Genomic DNA, 16,225 nt, shown 5'->3' on the forward strand with positions numbered 1-16,225 from the left:
ATAGACTGTAGTTTAAGAGTATTAAAAATTTTTAAAGAAATGACCTAGTGACTAATGTAAGTAATTTTGTGTCTGTAGAATACCTCAGTATTAGAAAACCACCACTGGAGATCAGCAGTAGGGCTGTTGAGAGAGTCGGGTTTATTTGCACATATGTCATCAGAAAATAGGTATGTGGATTTTTTAAGTAGTCTACATTGTGATGTTATATACAATGCATTATCAATAGCATAAGACAACTTTGTAAACAAATGTTCTGTTAAAATATTACACAGCAATTAATACTAGCTGACTATTCAGACCAATTTTAAGATTTAAGGGGTATTATGAGTTTTGCAAGAACACTTAGTTATTCAGCATACAACTTTGAAACTCATATTTATTGTGAACACTGTGAGGGAAGCATGTTCATTACACAAACATTTCACTAGAAAGAAAGAAAATATTATTGACTTACTGGTAAAAAGGTAACTGTGACCCAACAGTAACTCATGTTCTGTATTTTTAAATTGTAGCTCTTCTCATCTTCTTTAAGGATAGTTAGAATAATGTAACATAAAAATATTTACAGTAAGTTTCTCTCTTCCTGACAGCTACCTACAAAATGCCAGAGTATTTTTATTTATATATCTATCTGTATGTCTATAAATCGAAATAGATATAGAGAAATAGATATTTGAAAATAATGTACTTGCAGCAGTCATGGCTTGCAATTTACATATGCATTCATATAAAGTTGCTACATTCATCTTAAGTGTGTGACTATGATACTCTGATTTCTTTTTCCTTATTTTTTGCCTTTGGATGTTTTATATCACTAATTTTAGGCAACTGATGGAAAGCCAGTTAGGTGCTCTGATTCTTGCCACAGACATAAGTAGGCAAAATGAGTACCTATCCCTGTTTAGAACCCATTTGGACAGAGGAGACCTATGTTTAGAGGAGGCAGATCTTCGCCACTTCATTTTACAGGTGACTGTTTTGAAAGTTCCATACTATTTCAGAACTAAATTGCTTCAAATATTCTCCTTTTCCTTCCCCCCACTCCCCAAGGAAAATGGTCTTCAGCTGGCATAGGTGACCAGTGAAGAGGGGATGTGTTTGTTCTATATTGGTTTAGATCTCGTAAACTGTTAGGTTGACAGCACTGGAAATGGAGTTCTCATGTTTGTTTACAGAAAAGATATAGCGTTGATGGCATTTCTTTCCCTATGCTGGTTTGCCATTGTATATCACTTTTTTTCTGGAGAGACCACCTTTAGGGTCAAGAGGGTATTTGTCTTGATGCATTGTCTTCAAGTCTCTCTCTCTGCAGAGATGCTGCCAAGAATAAACTAACTGAAATGTTAATGTTCAGAGTAGAAAATGTTCTTTTGATGGAACAGAAAGTTATTGACCTCATTCTATCAATGTATTGGAAGCAGCTTATTTTCAAGGATAATTTAAAAACCTTTGATGGTTTAGCACACCCATGGTAGTGCCTTTTTCACTGCCATTCACTCTGAATGACAGCCAGTCAGAATCTAGACTTTCTGTCTCTAAACAAGAAGGCAGACTTGGCAACTGCTTTCTGGTTGCCATTTTTTGTGAGTTTTTACCGCAGGCTTACAGAGGATCCAGGAGCCACTAAGAATTTTGAAGACAAAAATGAAGAAGTACTGCCTCTTTGCTAGCAGTGACTTGACATAATTTGTGCTTAGTATGTACAAGACTTGCTTACACAATGAGAGAGGGTAGCAGCAAGTCTTTCTGTAGCTCCATAAGCTCCTCTCTGTAGAAGGCAAACCCAGCCCTTTCTGCCCACACATTACAGTGGCGCTTACTCAGTGAAGCAGAGGGAAGTAGCAAATGAGTCAAAAGCAGAGGAGGCGGAATTAGAAATGGAGGTAAAAGTTTTCAGTCTGTCATGAATCCCAGCAGCCACAAACAGGGATCTTTCATTGAGGTGCAAGCATTTTGTTCCTTCCTCTTAAGAAAATCCGGAAGAGACTAGTCAAGGCTGTTCTAGAGTTAGTTCGGGGTCTCGTGGTATATCATGGGGATAGTGTTGTGCTGTTATGAAATCTTGATATGAGAAGGAGGTATACAGAAGGCTAAATCACTTTGGCTATGTCTACACAGCAGTGTTATTTCAGAATAAGCTATTTCGGAAGAGATTGTCTGGAATAACTTATTTCTAAATAGCATGTCCGAACATGAAATGTGTATCAAAATAGTGCTCAGCTGTTTCAAAATAATGTCCACACACAATAGAGCATATTTTGGATTAGAGCCCCTGGAACCACTAAAGATTAGTTTGAAATAGCTCCTATTCCTTCTTCGAGTGGTCCCCTGCATGCTCCAGAGTAGGTGTCAGTCTCACCCTGGCGCCGCAGATCAGAGATTTCCAAGCTGTATCTCGTCAGATTGCGCATGTGAAGAAACACACTGGTCCTTTGTGCGCTTTTGGTCACATGCGTGATCCAGTCCATGCCAGTTCCTCTCAACCACCAACGGCTGCAGATGGACTTCACTTTGGCTCCAACATCTGAAAAGATAAAACCCTTTATTTGTTTTACCAGTTGCTAGTTTTTAAGAACTGTTCCTTAAAACTTTTACTGTATATAGTTTTTACTTTAAGAAAAAAAGAGAGAGAAGAAGAAAGAAAGCAGGGGGGAAAGCTCTGCCACTAGAGTTTTCTTATCTTTAGCATAGGCCTGGTAAACACTTATCTACAGACTCAAAACAAAAAAGCAGTCAAGTAGCACTGCTTTTTTGTTTTGATACTATATAGACTAACAGGGCTCCTTCTCTGTTACTTATCTACAGACTGTTTTGTTGTTCTTTGTACCTGTTAAGCACCCTCCTTCAAGTTAAGCTACATTAAGTTATTCAAAAAAAAAAAAAGTCTCTGACAGGCTTCAAGAAGTGCGAGTCATGCCGTGAGGCTATGCAAGCCTCTGATGGCCACAGCAGATATATTCACTGTCTGGGCGAGGCCTATGTGCCTCAAAAGTGTTCTCATTGCTTTAAACTCACTGCTAGAGCAAGGAAGGACAGAGAAATGAGGCTGAAGGTGATTTTATTTGATAAGGCTCTTCAGCTTGAAACAACCGAGCTGACTCCCTTGGAAGGCCCATCAGCACTTCAAAAGCAAAAGGCGACTTCTCTGACCTCCACGGGTCATAAGAGAAAGGAAACATCTCTACTTGTTCCTTGCCTGTACTATCCACGAGCAGGACAAGTGAGACACAAAGCCGGGACGCATCTATATCTAAAGGAAATGCTAGGCCCAGGGAACAAAAGACATTGCCCGGGTCTCAGACTTCCAAAGATGCAGCACTGAAGATCCCACAGGCATCTAAGCAGCAGGTGCCAGAGACTACCGCACCAAGACGAATAACCCTGGTACCGAGAGCATTGAAACCGGAGACCCCGGAACAGGGACTTGCGGTGCCAAAGACCTCTGGTCATGCAGAACCACAGGCTATGGCACTGGCGGCACCGATACCTGCGCCGAAGCCTTCGTCACTGGGCATGGCACCATCCATATCGGCACCGGGGAAAGCATGTTCGAAGACACGGCACCAAAGCCCCTCCCCAGACCTCTTCATTATACCATCCCGTCTGTCTGGGAGCTCTCCCCCAGAATTATACATACTGGGAAGACCCTTGACACCACCATCGCCTTTCCTTGGGCCACTGTCTCCATTTCTGCGGCCCCCCCACTCCCTGGTTCAGGCCGCCTTCACCTGACATTGGACAATCGCATCAGCTACAAGGATACCCCTGCAGGGTATCCCCACCCGCATCTGGGGCAGTTGTTTAGAGGAACGGCACAGACTGGATTGCGCACGTGACCAAAAGCACACGAAGGGCCAGCGCGTTTCTACACGTGTGATCCAACGAGATACATCTTGGAAATCTCTGATATGCAGCGCTGGGGTGAGCCCGACACCTACTATGGAGCACCCACGGGGGCACATCTCGAAGAACCATTACTACACAAGAGAGTTACTTCTCTTTCCTGTCTATACAGCCCCTATTCCTAAGTATATATTATTTAAATATATAAATATTTTGGAATGGGCACTATTTCTCATAGAATGAAGTTTACATAATTCAAAATAAGCCATCAGCTATTTCAAAATTATTTCAACATAGTGGTTTTGCTGTGTAGACGCCCACAAAGTTATTTTGGAATGGCAGCTGTTGTTCTGAAATAACTTTGCTGTATAGACACACCCTTTGAGACAGAGGGGCAATAAAATGAAGGGAGGATCATCTTAAAGAGTGCAGAAGTCCTGTGATTTTCACATTGGTCATTATGTGTATAAAAAGTCAATGAACAGTAAGAACTCAGGTTTGAACTATCCGAACTGAGCCGAGTGAGGCCTTGTGCTTTATTTTTCAAAAATAAGTAATGAAAGGAAGTAACCTGGACTATACTAATTCTTTCCTGCCCAGATCTCTCACACTGAAACTCTGCAACCAATCAGTTCCTTAAAATGTCTTATTGTAGCTACAAAATAGGGAGCAGGGATGTTAAATGGGTTTAAAATAGTGTTCTAACAGCTAATTTCTTGGGGGGGGTAGATTTAATTAATTTGTGTTTTGTATTTTTTATTTTCTATCTAAATGCCATTACATTGAATGTACTGCATACAGTGCCCTTGAGAGGTACTTTGTATTTAACTCTTTCACATTTGCCAGGATAGAAATTAGTTTGCCTTCAGTTTTACTTAGATCTGTTTATGACGTTTTATAATTCTTCAAATAGTGTTTTGTTCTGTGATGTGATATATAATATTGAGTGAAATTCAAGTGGTTGTCTTTGTTGCACTGAGTTAAAAAGGCATGAAGTGTTATGCAGTAGTAGCTACTTTACAGGTTAAACCTCTCTAATCTGGCACCCTTGGGACCTGACAGGTGCTGAACCAGAGACTTTGATGAACCACAGGAGGTCAGTATTGTCTAGTAATTTTACCAGTACTTCCACTGCTTCCTGGGCTCTTAGAAGACATGGAGGGGTAAACTGGAGCTGAGTAACAGCAAACAACACTGAGAGCCAGGACTGGTGACTGTAAACAAACTTTATGACACCACAGGAAGTTTGGCCCCACCAGTGGTAAATGGACATCCGGTTAACGAAAATCCTGCCAGACCGTGGATGTTGCTGGACCCAGAGGCTGCCAGATTAGAGTGGTTCAATCTGTAGTAGGGTGTTTTTTTGTATTCCTGTCTTTGCATATAGGAAAAAAGTATTGTAACCCAGTATATATAATTTACTAGATGGCTTTGAAGTGTGCTGATATTTGTAATCCATGCCGGACCTGGGAATTGAGCAAGCAGTGGAGTGAAAAAGTAACAGAAGAATTCTTCCATCAAGGCAAGTAAAATAATAGATACAATCTACTCTGGTACTAGTGAATGTGTAAATGTATCATAAGATGAATATCTGAGTATCAAAGTGACTTTGTGAGATGATGGCTATGAGTTTAGAACAAAGGGAGACTTAAAATAGTCTTTTTCTTCTATTAGCTACATTCTTGAAAGAGGCTGCTTCTAACAGCTGATGAAGAATGTGCTTTAACTCAGTATGTCCAAAGTTTCTGATTCAGACCCTAGCTGAAGTGTGTGTTTTCACTATTAAAGATATTTCAAATGAAGGATTATTTTAAATTAATATATACATTTGCGTAATTATATTTGGTCTTGAGTTATATTTTCACAGAATGCATTATAAATATAAGCATTCACTTATAATGCATAGATATTGTTCTCTCAAAGTGATTTGCCTGCCTTAACTGGTTGCCTAAGACAGACTTAGCCGTGTATAATGTGAATTAGCAACTTCAGAATGCTAACATTTAAAAATGTATTTGTCTAAGTAATTGTTGTCTCTTTAGGAGATGTTGAAAAAAAGTATCACTTGGGTGTGAGTCCACTTTGTGATCGACAGTCGGAAACCATTGCCAACATCCAGATTGGTAACTACAAATATATAATATGATGAACATTTTAAAAACTTTCAGTGGTTCACTATAACAACAAATTGTAGGGGAAGAAAAGCCATTTTTGCCTATAAATCTTATATATTTTGCACTTTATTTGTATTTTGTGGGTGTGGATGTGGGCGTGGGCACTCATTTGGCAACACTCCTTCATCAGGAACAATTTTTTTCTTTGTGTTAAAATTTCTCGTTTGAATTTAGTACTCCTGAAAGGTGCTCTGATTGTCCTGGAGACTGAAATCCTGTATCCATAGAACAGGTACAGCATGGACAGCAGCAGTGTGCAGCTTTTCCCACGCTACTTCTCCAGTGTCTTTATCCTAACCTGGAATGACAAACTTCAGAATTAGAGGATATGTTGTTCACCACACCCATGCAGTCCTTGGTGCCTCTAGTGAAGTTGATGTTGCCTTCTGGAATGTGCGCACCTATTCCTTGAGAAATTTCATGTAGGCCAATAAACAGCTGTTAGATTATTTTTGATCACTGCCATCCTGGGCTGGATTTATACCAGGGGCAGAAGTGAAAGGATGGTACCATTAACTTTTTTAAAGTTTTCCTTTTGTACAGATTGAATGAGATTGAATAAAAAAATATGGTCTACTATATTATGCAGATTAATAAATTTTAACTTCAAACATAATTTGAAATATTTTATTTCACATAAAATTGGAAATGTAAAAAATTGTGGCTTTGGGTCTCACAAATTATACTAAATTACTGCAGTTATAACCAGTCAGATCGCTGAATAGCTGACCATAATTTTTATTTGCTTAAAATAAACTGATTTTTCAGTTAATACAAAAGTTCAGTTCCGGCAATGTTATCCTTCAATTTTTGTTTGCATATATAGAACCATGTTTTTAAACATAGCTAGGCATCTCACAGACATTGAAATTGATAGTAGTTAGGCACCTGAATATCTTTAAAAATCTCCGACAGACAAAATACTGATGTGTGTGTGTATGTGTAATGTAGGGTACTTGCCTATTTCAAGCTGTCTTATTTGTTGCACAACACAGGGAGCCCTTGAATTTGTAGAGACTGTAAGTGATCTTTGCCTTGAAGGAGACATAAGTTTGCCTACTGCAGTACACCTCACTGTTCTAGTGATGCTGAGGGAATTTGAGTGTGCATTCCTATGTAATACAGTTCAGCTTGTCTGTGGGGGTCATTTATTGTATATGAGCTAGTTTGTGTGAGATTTTTAGTCTAGTTTATGTGACTTAGTTCAAATCTGATGATTGGTTTCCTCCTATTTCTCCTCTCCAGTAGTTTTTTCCCCTTTATTTCTCTACTGCCCTAACAGGGACCAAATGAAATTGGCCACTTTTTAATTATAATATAATATAATATAAAGCTATTCTTTTGACTGTCATCATATCTATAGATTTCACTTCTGTATTTTAATAAAATCCCATAATGTTAGAAATATTGAAAATAATCATATTTGGGTGAAAACTGGAGAAGAATGGTTAATGCATTGTTAGTCTTTTCTATCGCTTCCTAAATTCTTTAAAAGTTTTAACTTAAAAATGCATACTGTTTCCTGTTTTTAAACTAAACCTTTCTTCTTTAAAGGTTTTATGACCTACTTAGTGGAGCCATTATTTTCAGAGTGGGCCCGGTTTTCAAATACCAGGTTATCACAGACAATGCTTGGTCATCTGGGACTGAATAAAGCTAGTTGGAAGGGATTGCAAAGAGAACAGTCAAGCAGTGGTGATGACACTGATCCTGCATTTGAGGAAATGGAGTCAGACGTATCACCTCAGGAAACTCGATTGTCCTGAACTCTCAGAATCTGCATGACAAAATTGACTCCTCTGTAGGTGTCTGCACAAAGGAGTTCGAAGAGAAACTTGTTATGACCACTCAAGGTTCAGTGTAAATGATGCCAGCATCATTTGTTTCTAAGTTTTCTGTTACAGATCACTTGAACCCCCCATTTTTTAATTACAAGATTGGAACATAGAGCAATATGCATATGCCTCAGTTGGCTTTCATTCAGAACCTTGAATATGCAAAGCACAGCAGTGACTGAATATTGAAGGAACAATACAAGAAGTTTCATCATGGTGCCACATGGGTTTTTAAAAACAGTTTGAAGTCAGATCTTCAAAACCAAGACTTGATATGAACTAGTCCATTTTCTCGGGATTCAGCACGTCTTATATAAACATGGTCAAAGCATACCTTCCACTCAGTCTTTGTTTAAAATATGGAAATGTGAAGTGCCCATCCTCTGCTGCCTCTGGCAAGACTTGATGTTTACAAATGTACTCTGAAACTATTGTTCTAGACTTATCTTTACGCATGGCTGTGAGAGAACCACTCACTTTAGGTTTTCTTTTTAAAAAAGAAAAGATCAAATGCAAGACTGCAGCTTTTTTTCATTTGGATGCCAGAAAGACTCCTCCGTTTGCCATTATTTGTTTGTGCACTGGGAACTGAGCATTCATCATAGAGCACAGCCAAGCTTTACTCCAGTGCTGTATGGGAATGCAATTTTTAAAAATGCTTCTGAATTTGCAGAGTGGGTGGGGGGGAAGGGCGGGGAGGGAAAGACATTGTCCCTAATTGTGTTGCAATTCTGCAGTGAAAATGTTGCATGTTGTTTTCACTATTGTACATTTGAACTGCATATGCAAGAAAAAGGTAGAATATCTGTAAACACCATAATCAACTCAGGGTATTTGCCAGTCTGAAATCAAATTGGATGGGAACTGTGTCCTTCAGAACAAGGGTACAAATGCCCCTTTCGCTGCAGTGTGGCTGTGCGTGCGTGCGTGTGTGTGTGCGTATGCGTGTGTGTGTGTGTGTGTGTTTTGGGGTAATGTGGGGAGGGAGTGGGAAGGGTTTCAACTGCAACATTTTTTATTTATTCTTTTAGAATGTGACAGTGTAATTAACAGCTACATTGGGGGAAAACTGTAACAAATTGCTACAGATGCCTTAAACTATGCACAAAGCTAAGTGACCAAATTTGTTTTTGATTAAAAAAAAAGTGCATTGTTTACTTATTTCTCCCTCTACTGAAACATTACCCATTATGGGTTTTTGATGTGAAAAGGACAAATGTTTTTAAGGACAAAATTTAAGGACTAATTTTAAACTTCGAACATTCCATTTTTGTAGTTTGTTTTACATTATTTTAAGTACAGTAAGCACAATTGTTATAGAGTTGAAGAGAAACTGGTGCTTTCTTTTAGTTCATTTGTATTTCCTGTGTTATTTCTGTAAAAGACTGTTCATTAATTTTGTTTACAGTTTGTTGCAACAGCCATTTTTGGGAGAGAGCTTCAGTGTAAAGCCATTTGTAAGGGCTTTACCATACTCATTTTAATATGTGCTTGTTGCTTTTATCTTTTGATGAATAAAAAGTAACTTTTCACATTATGCTCTGGAATATTTGTTATGTAACTGAGTGTTATGATGCAGAAGTAGCTAACCTTGCAATTAACTTCCATTGTGAAACTTTATTTTAACCCCATTATATAGATTTTAAATTGTTTGTCCTGCAAATTGTCACTTACTGACTTCCACAACTTTTGCCTTCAGTCAGGATTAGAGGTCACTTAAAATTGATCATGATTTATGCATTTGTCTTCCTCTGAGTTAAAAGTGGCTTGTAAGAACGGCCATACTGGGTCAGACCAAAGGTCCATCCAGCCCAGCATCCCATCTGCCGACGGTGACCAATGCCAGGTGCCCCAGAGAAGGAGAACAGAAGACAATGATCAAGTGATTTATCTCCTGCCCTTGTTCTGAAGGCTAGGGCACCATACTTTATCCCTGGCTAATAGCCATTTCTTCTTCGAGTGTCCCCGTGGGTGCTCCACATTAGGTGTCGGGCTCGCCCGGCGCCGCAGATCGGATCTTCCAAGCAGTTTCTGCTGGACCGCGCATGCGCCGGTGCGCGCCACTCCCCCGCGCGCTCCCAGCCACGTGCGCGATCCGGTCCCCGCCAGTTCCTCTTAACCGCCGTCGGCTGCAGATGGAATCTGAACTAGGCTAAGGCCAAGTAGCGTATTCAATGGCTTTAACTGCTTTGCTTTAAAGTTTTTCAAGTACTTAGGCTACTGCAAGTTAGCCGGTTGTTATTTTTGCAAAAAAAAAAAAAAAAAGCAACAAACAAACTACAAGCGGGACAGCTTCAATCCAGTCCCAGTAACAAGCACCGGAGGCCAGGAGCATCGGGCCATCAGCCCTCCTGCTGGGGCAGGCCGTCGGACGGGGAAAACAGCACAGGGAAGGTGCTAAGTACCCGCTTAACAACTGAAAGACTCACCAACAATGTCCTCTTCAGGCTTTGAAAAATGTGAGTCCTGCCCAGAGGCGATTAAGGAGAGACAGGGAGATGCGGCTTAAAATGCTGCTTTGGATAAGGCCCTCCAGCCAGACGTGCCGGAGCGGCCGCAGCAGGAGGGACCCTCCGGGGCCCATAAAAGGAAAGCTGCCTCCCTCACTCCATCAGGCAGAAACGGAGGAAAGTCTCCCCAACCCGATCCCTGCCGGCAGCAACAGCGAGCGGGACGGGAGGAGCGCACAGCCCCCAGCCGCAGCAACAGCTGATCGGCGGCGGCAGGGAGAGCCACGTGGAAGCGGCTCAGCCTCCGATGATCAGCCAGCCGCCCCGCACCGCAGGCAGGGCAGCGGCTTAAAACTGCTTTTTCATAAGGCCCTCCAGCCAGACGTGCCGGAGCGGCCGCAGCAGGAGGGACCCTGCGGGGCCCATAAAAGGAAAGCTGCCAAAAACGGAGGAAAGTCTCCCCAGCCCGATCCCTGCCGGCAACAATAGCGAGTGGGACGGGAGGAGCGAGCAGCCCCCAGCCGCAGCAACAGCTGATCGGCGGCGGCATGGAAAGCCACGTGGAAGCGGCTCAGCCTCCGATAATCAGCCAGCCGACCCGCACCGCAGGCAGGGCGGCGGCTAAACAAGCGCCGGTACCGGCGGCACCGCAGGCAGCGGCACCGACCCCTGGGGAACCGGCGGTGCAGAGCGCGCAGGCACGTCGCCTGCAGGCACCGGAGCACACCGCACCTGCGGCACCGCCCTCAAGGGTGCTGAGCTCGGTGCGCACGGGGCCGGGATCCCCTGTAAGTCAGGGGGCGGAGTTACCTCCTCAAGGGAGGGGGAAGGCTGCACACAAGAGGAGGCGTTGCAGCCCCTCTCCGGACAGGGCTGTGGAGCTGCTTTCTCACAGCCCTCCGCTTATGTTACAGACTCCAACCAGAAGGCAGGGGTCCCCCCCTAGCCTACCCGGAGCCCCCTTCTCCATTTTTTGCAACCAGCCTCACCCTGGCTGGGAACACCTTCACCCTTCCTGGGGTTTGAACCGCTGGACTATTATGCGAAATCGCTCTCTCCAGCCCTCCCCCAGACGCAGAGGGTATGCACCAAGGGAGTGGTCTAGGTCACCTTCCCAAGAACAGTGCCTATATTGCCATGGTCGCCCCTACCACGCGGGGCATAGACACCATCGGCTATCTACCAGGGAAAGATCCCCACAAACGATCTCGTACCCCCGAGGGCAATTGCGACCGGGGACAGAGACTCAAGCATCTCAGGGGGGACTGGTTATGGAACCCCGAGATTTTCCCTCGCAAACCTCTAGTGACAGGGTGTACCGTCACCAGCAGGAACCGGAAGGGTCCACAGAGACGTATCCCAGTGGTTCCTCGCTCTCCTCCCCGGATGAGGCTACGGCCCCAGGGGACGTCCATCCTCCGGACAATCTCAAACAGTTCCAAGAGCTGTTTTACGAGGGTGGCCTTCACGCAAGGCATCCAGACAGCTAAGGTGCAAGAGAAACACCATAAGCTCCTCAAAAATCTGAGACCTCCGGACTCCTCCAAAATAGCAATACTGCTTAATGACGCAATTTTGGAGTCTGCCACTACGATATGGCAGACTCCTGCGACTATTCCGCCTGTCCACAAGAGAGCAAAAAAAAAAAACAAAAAACTTCGTGCCGACAAAGGGCACGGAGTTCCTGTTCAGCCACCCACAACCAAATTCCTTGGTGGTGGAGTAGTCGCAATGTGGGGGAACAGACAAACATGCCAAAAAGCTAGAGCTGTTGGGCAGAAAGGTCTACTCCTCCTCCACTCTACTGTTGCGAATGGCAAATTACGCAGCGCATCTAGCGAACCATAATTTCGATAACCACATTAGGTTAGCCTCCCTCATGGACTCGCTTCCAGAGGGCAAGAAACCAGTGCTCAACGCCATCATGCGAGAAGGCTATGCGGCCTCAAGGACGGGAGTTCAGATCGCCCTGGATGTTGCGGACTCAGCAACAGCGTCCCCAGTACCACAGGGGTTACGAGCAAGGGCGACATCAACAGCACCAGCAGTACAGAACTCCCAGGCGTCGTTCCCAACACAGCCGTGCGTCCTCGGGGCAGGGCCAAAGGCCACAAGTTTGACACACAGATCCAGGGCTGCGCCATCACTACCGTTGCAAGGTCATCCGAAGCGGTTATTCCACCATCGCCTCCGACCATTCTATAACCAGTGGCGAAGGATCACCACAGACAAATGGGTGCTGGAGATCATAGCCACGGGGTACGCCATCCCCTTCCAGTCGCTCCCACCGCCATGACCTCCACCCAGGCCCCACCTCCAGGAGGCCTCCCACGTGGCGAGGCTCAAGCAGGAGGTAGACCATCTCATGCTCATAGGAGCAGTGAAAAGAATGCCGGAGCAACTGCAAGGGAGAGGGTTCTACTCCAGGTACTTCCTCACGGGGAAAAGACAGGAGGCGGGAGGTCCATCTTAGATTTTCGAGGCCTCAACCGGTACCTGCGCAAGCAACGCTTTCGGATGATCACAATCGCCTCCATCCTTACGGCACTAGACGATGGAGATTGGTTCGCAGCCCTCAACTTATAAGACGCGTATTTTCACATAACTATTCATCCGGCTCACCTACGATTCCTCTGGTTTCTCATGGTAGGCAAAGAACATTTTCAATACAAGGTCCTACCGTTTGGACTCTCCTCGGCCCCCAGAGTCTTCACCAAGACCTTGGCAGTGGTGTCAGCCTACCTGCACAGACAGGGGGTATTTATATTCCAGTATCCGGATGACTGCCTACTCAAAGGGGCCTCGAAGGAGGTACTACGCATAATATGCGTCACAACAGGCACGTTCTCTCGCTCGGCCTGGTTATCAATCTGACAAAATCAAAGATAGACCCCACGCAGGACATAGAGTTCGTAGGGGCACACATAAATTCTATTACAGCGCGGGCGTATCTACCAGAGACTCCCTTTTGGGCCGTCGGCTCCCTCGTGCAAGTCTTCACCTTCAGCCCTACGGTGCTGGTTCTAACGTGCTTACAGCTGCTGGGCCACATGGCAGCAGCGGCGTTCGTACAACAGAACGCCAGGTTACACATGCTCAGCATGCAGCACTGGCTGGCGAGCGTATACAACCCAGCAGCACACACTGTTCACAGGGTGGCGTCGCCCACAACAGAGGTGCGCAAATCCCTGCAATGGTGGGTAAACCCCGAAAACCTGCTAACAGGGGTACCCTTCCACCAACCACACATACTGGTTTTTTCTTACTACAGACGCCTCCCTCATAGGGTGGGGAGCACACATGGGCGAAGAGGTGACGCAAGGGCTGTGGTCCTCCACGGAGCAGTCACTGCACACAAATATACTGGAGCTCAGAGCAGTGTTCAACGCCTGCAGACACTTTCGAGACCATATAAAAGGCAATGTAGTCGGGATCAGTATAGACAATACCTCCACCATGTTTTATATAAATCGGCAAGGAGGAGCTCGGTCCCGTGCCTTATGTGCAGAAGCAGTCCGGTCGTGAAACTGCTGCATCGCCAACAATATAACCTTGAAAGCCTCGTACTTCCCAGGCGCTCACAATGTGAAGGCAGACCAGCTTAGCACGCGTTTCGCACTCACGCACGAGTGGCAGATCCGTCCCGATCTGCTGCAACCGATTTTTTCATGCATGGGTTTTTTTCCCCAGATAGACCTGTTTGCTACTCAGCACAACAAGAAGTGCCCACTATTCTGCTCCAGGGCAGGACTGGGATGGGGGTCCCTGAGGGACGCCTTCGCGATCTCATGGAGGGGCCCCCTGCTTTATGCTTTCCCTCCCACAGTGCTCATCCACACAGTGTTGCAGAAAGCCAGGAGGGAAGGAGCCTGAATGATCCCGATAGTCCCAACATGGGATCGACAGCAATGGTTCCCCCTACTCCTGCGCATGTCGGACTGGCCACCGATGCCCCTTCCGGTGGCGCCGGATCTGCTCACGCAAGCCCAGGGGTCCATAGTGCATCCGCACCCCCAAGGCCTGCGACTACAAACGTGGTTGATCCATGGCTCAGCTCCCTAGAGAGCACATGTACGGAGGAAGTGCAGCATGCCCTAGAAAGTAGCAGGAGGACTTCCACCAGGAAGACCTACAAGCAGAAGTGGACTCGCTTTACGGCGTGGTGTTCTACCAAACAGCTAGCCCCCCTTTTCAGTGCCTATGGCTGTGATATTAGAGTATTTACTGGACCTCAAGAGAGGAGGACTCTCGCTATCCTTGTTAAGGTCCACCTTGCCGCCTTTTTGGCATTCAGACACGGAGAGACAGGGCACATGGTGTTCGCCCATCCCATGGTTGTCAGGTTCCTTAAAGGGCTGGTAAACCTATACCCCCCTCGGAAACCGCTTCCACTTTCGTGGAACTTGGACCTGGTGCTTAATGCGAAAAGGGGACCACCGTTCGAGCCTTTGGCCACGGTTTCCCTCTGCCTCCTTATGATAAAGACGATCTTTCTTCTCGCAATCACGTCAGTTCGCAGGGTGAGCGACCTTGCGGCAGTTATGGCAATGCCACCCTGCGCTGTTTTTTCCAAGGAGGTGGTAACCATACGGCTGCATCCAGCCTTTGTTCCTAAAGTTTCTTTCTGAGTTTCATACTAACGAACCTATTATTTACCCTCGTTTTATCCAAAGCCTCATAACTCTAACAAAGAGGCGCGCCTACACCACCTGGACGTGAGGAGGCGCTAGCTTTCTATATAGACAGGACCAAGTCCTTCCAGAGAACGGATAGACTCCTAGTCTCTATCGCTCCCAAATCAAAAGGAGAATGTCTCTCTTCGCAGAGAATCTCGAAGCACATCGTATCTTGCATAAAAATGTGCTACAAACTCAAAAAGACTCCTTTCATGGCCATGCCCAGGGCTCATTCCACTAGGGCGGTGGCAGCATCAACAGCCCTTTTTCAAGGGCGTTGCGCTAAAAGACATTTGCAGAGTGGCGACCTGGTCATCCTGTGACACCTTCGCCAAACATTACGCCCTTCACAGGGTATTCCAAGAGGATACCCGTCTTCGACAGTGGTCCTCTCGGGGACAAGCTGCACATAATCCGATTACCCACCTCCTATCTTGGGTTACTGCTGGGTAGTCACCTAATGTGGAGCACCCACGGGGACACTCGAAGAAGAAAGAAAGGTTACTCACCGTAGTAACGGTGGTTCTTCGAGATGTGTCCCCGTGGGTGCTCCACTACCCGCCCATCCTCCCAGCTCCGGATCTCTGTTTAGTGTTTTGCAGGAGCATCCGAGGCGGTTGGTCAAGGAACTGGCGGGGACCGGATCGCGCTCGTGGCCGGGAGCGCGCGGGGGAGTGGCGCGCACCGGCGCATGCGCGGTCCGGCAGAAACTGCTTGGAAGATCCGATCTGCGGCGCCGGGCGAGCCCGACACCTAATGTGGAGCACCCACGGGGACACATCTCGAAGAACCACCGTTACTACGGTGAGTAACCTTTCTTTATGGACCTAACCTGCAAAAATTTATCAAGCTCTTTTTTAAACCCTAATAGAGTCCTGGCCTTCACAGCCTCCTCAGGCAAGGAGTTCCACAGGTTGACTGTGCGCTGTGTGAAGAAAAATTTCCTTTTATTAGTTTTGAACCTACTACCCATCAATTTCATTTGGTGTCCCCTAGTTCTTGTATTATGGGAAAAGGTAAATAATTTTTCTATATTCACTTTCTCCACACCATTCATGATTTTATATACCTCTATCATATCGCCCCTCAATCGCCTCTTTTCCAAACTGAAAAGTCCCAGTCTCTCTAGCCTTTCCCCATATGGGACCCGTTCCAAGCCCCTAATCATCTTAGTCGCCCTTTTCTGAACCTTTTCTAATGCCAATATATCTTTTTTGAGGTGAGGAGACCACATCTGCACGCAG

At 45.3% G+C, this 16,225-nt stretch overlaps 1 protein-coding gene across 2 annotated transcripts in view; it reads left to right on the top strand.

Annotated features, from left to right (window-relative positions):
• The window catches only part of PDE7A (phosphodiesterase 7A), a 97,389-nt gene extending 88,003 nt beyond the window's left edge, over positions 1–9,386 (top strand). For both annotated transcript variants that reach the window (XM_074987129.1, XM_074987130.1), the window contains 5 exons: positions 79–170; positions 828–972; positions 5,272–5,368; positions 5,889–5,969; positions 7,575–9,386. In XM_074987129.1, the coding sequence (XP_074843230.1) occupies positions 79–170; positions 828–972; positions 5,272–5,368; positions 5,889–5,969; positions 7,575–7,786 (627 nt within the window). In that variant the 3' untranslated portion in view covers positions 7,787–9,386. The remainder of the gene's footprint in view (positions 1–78; positions 171–827; positions 973–5,271; positions 5,369–5,888; positions 5,970–7,574) is intronic.
• The last annotated feature ends 6,839 nt before the right edge of the window (positions 9,387–16,225 follow it).

This window comes from Carettochelys insculpta, chromosome 2 (genome assembly GCF_033958435.1).
Source record: "Carettochelys insculpta isolate YL-2023 chromosome 2, ASM3395843v1, whole genome shotgun sequence".
In the NCBI taxonomy this organism is placed as follows: domain Eukaryota; kingdom Metazoa; phylum Chordata; order Testudines; family Carettochelyidae; genus Carettochelys; species Carettochelys insculpta.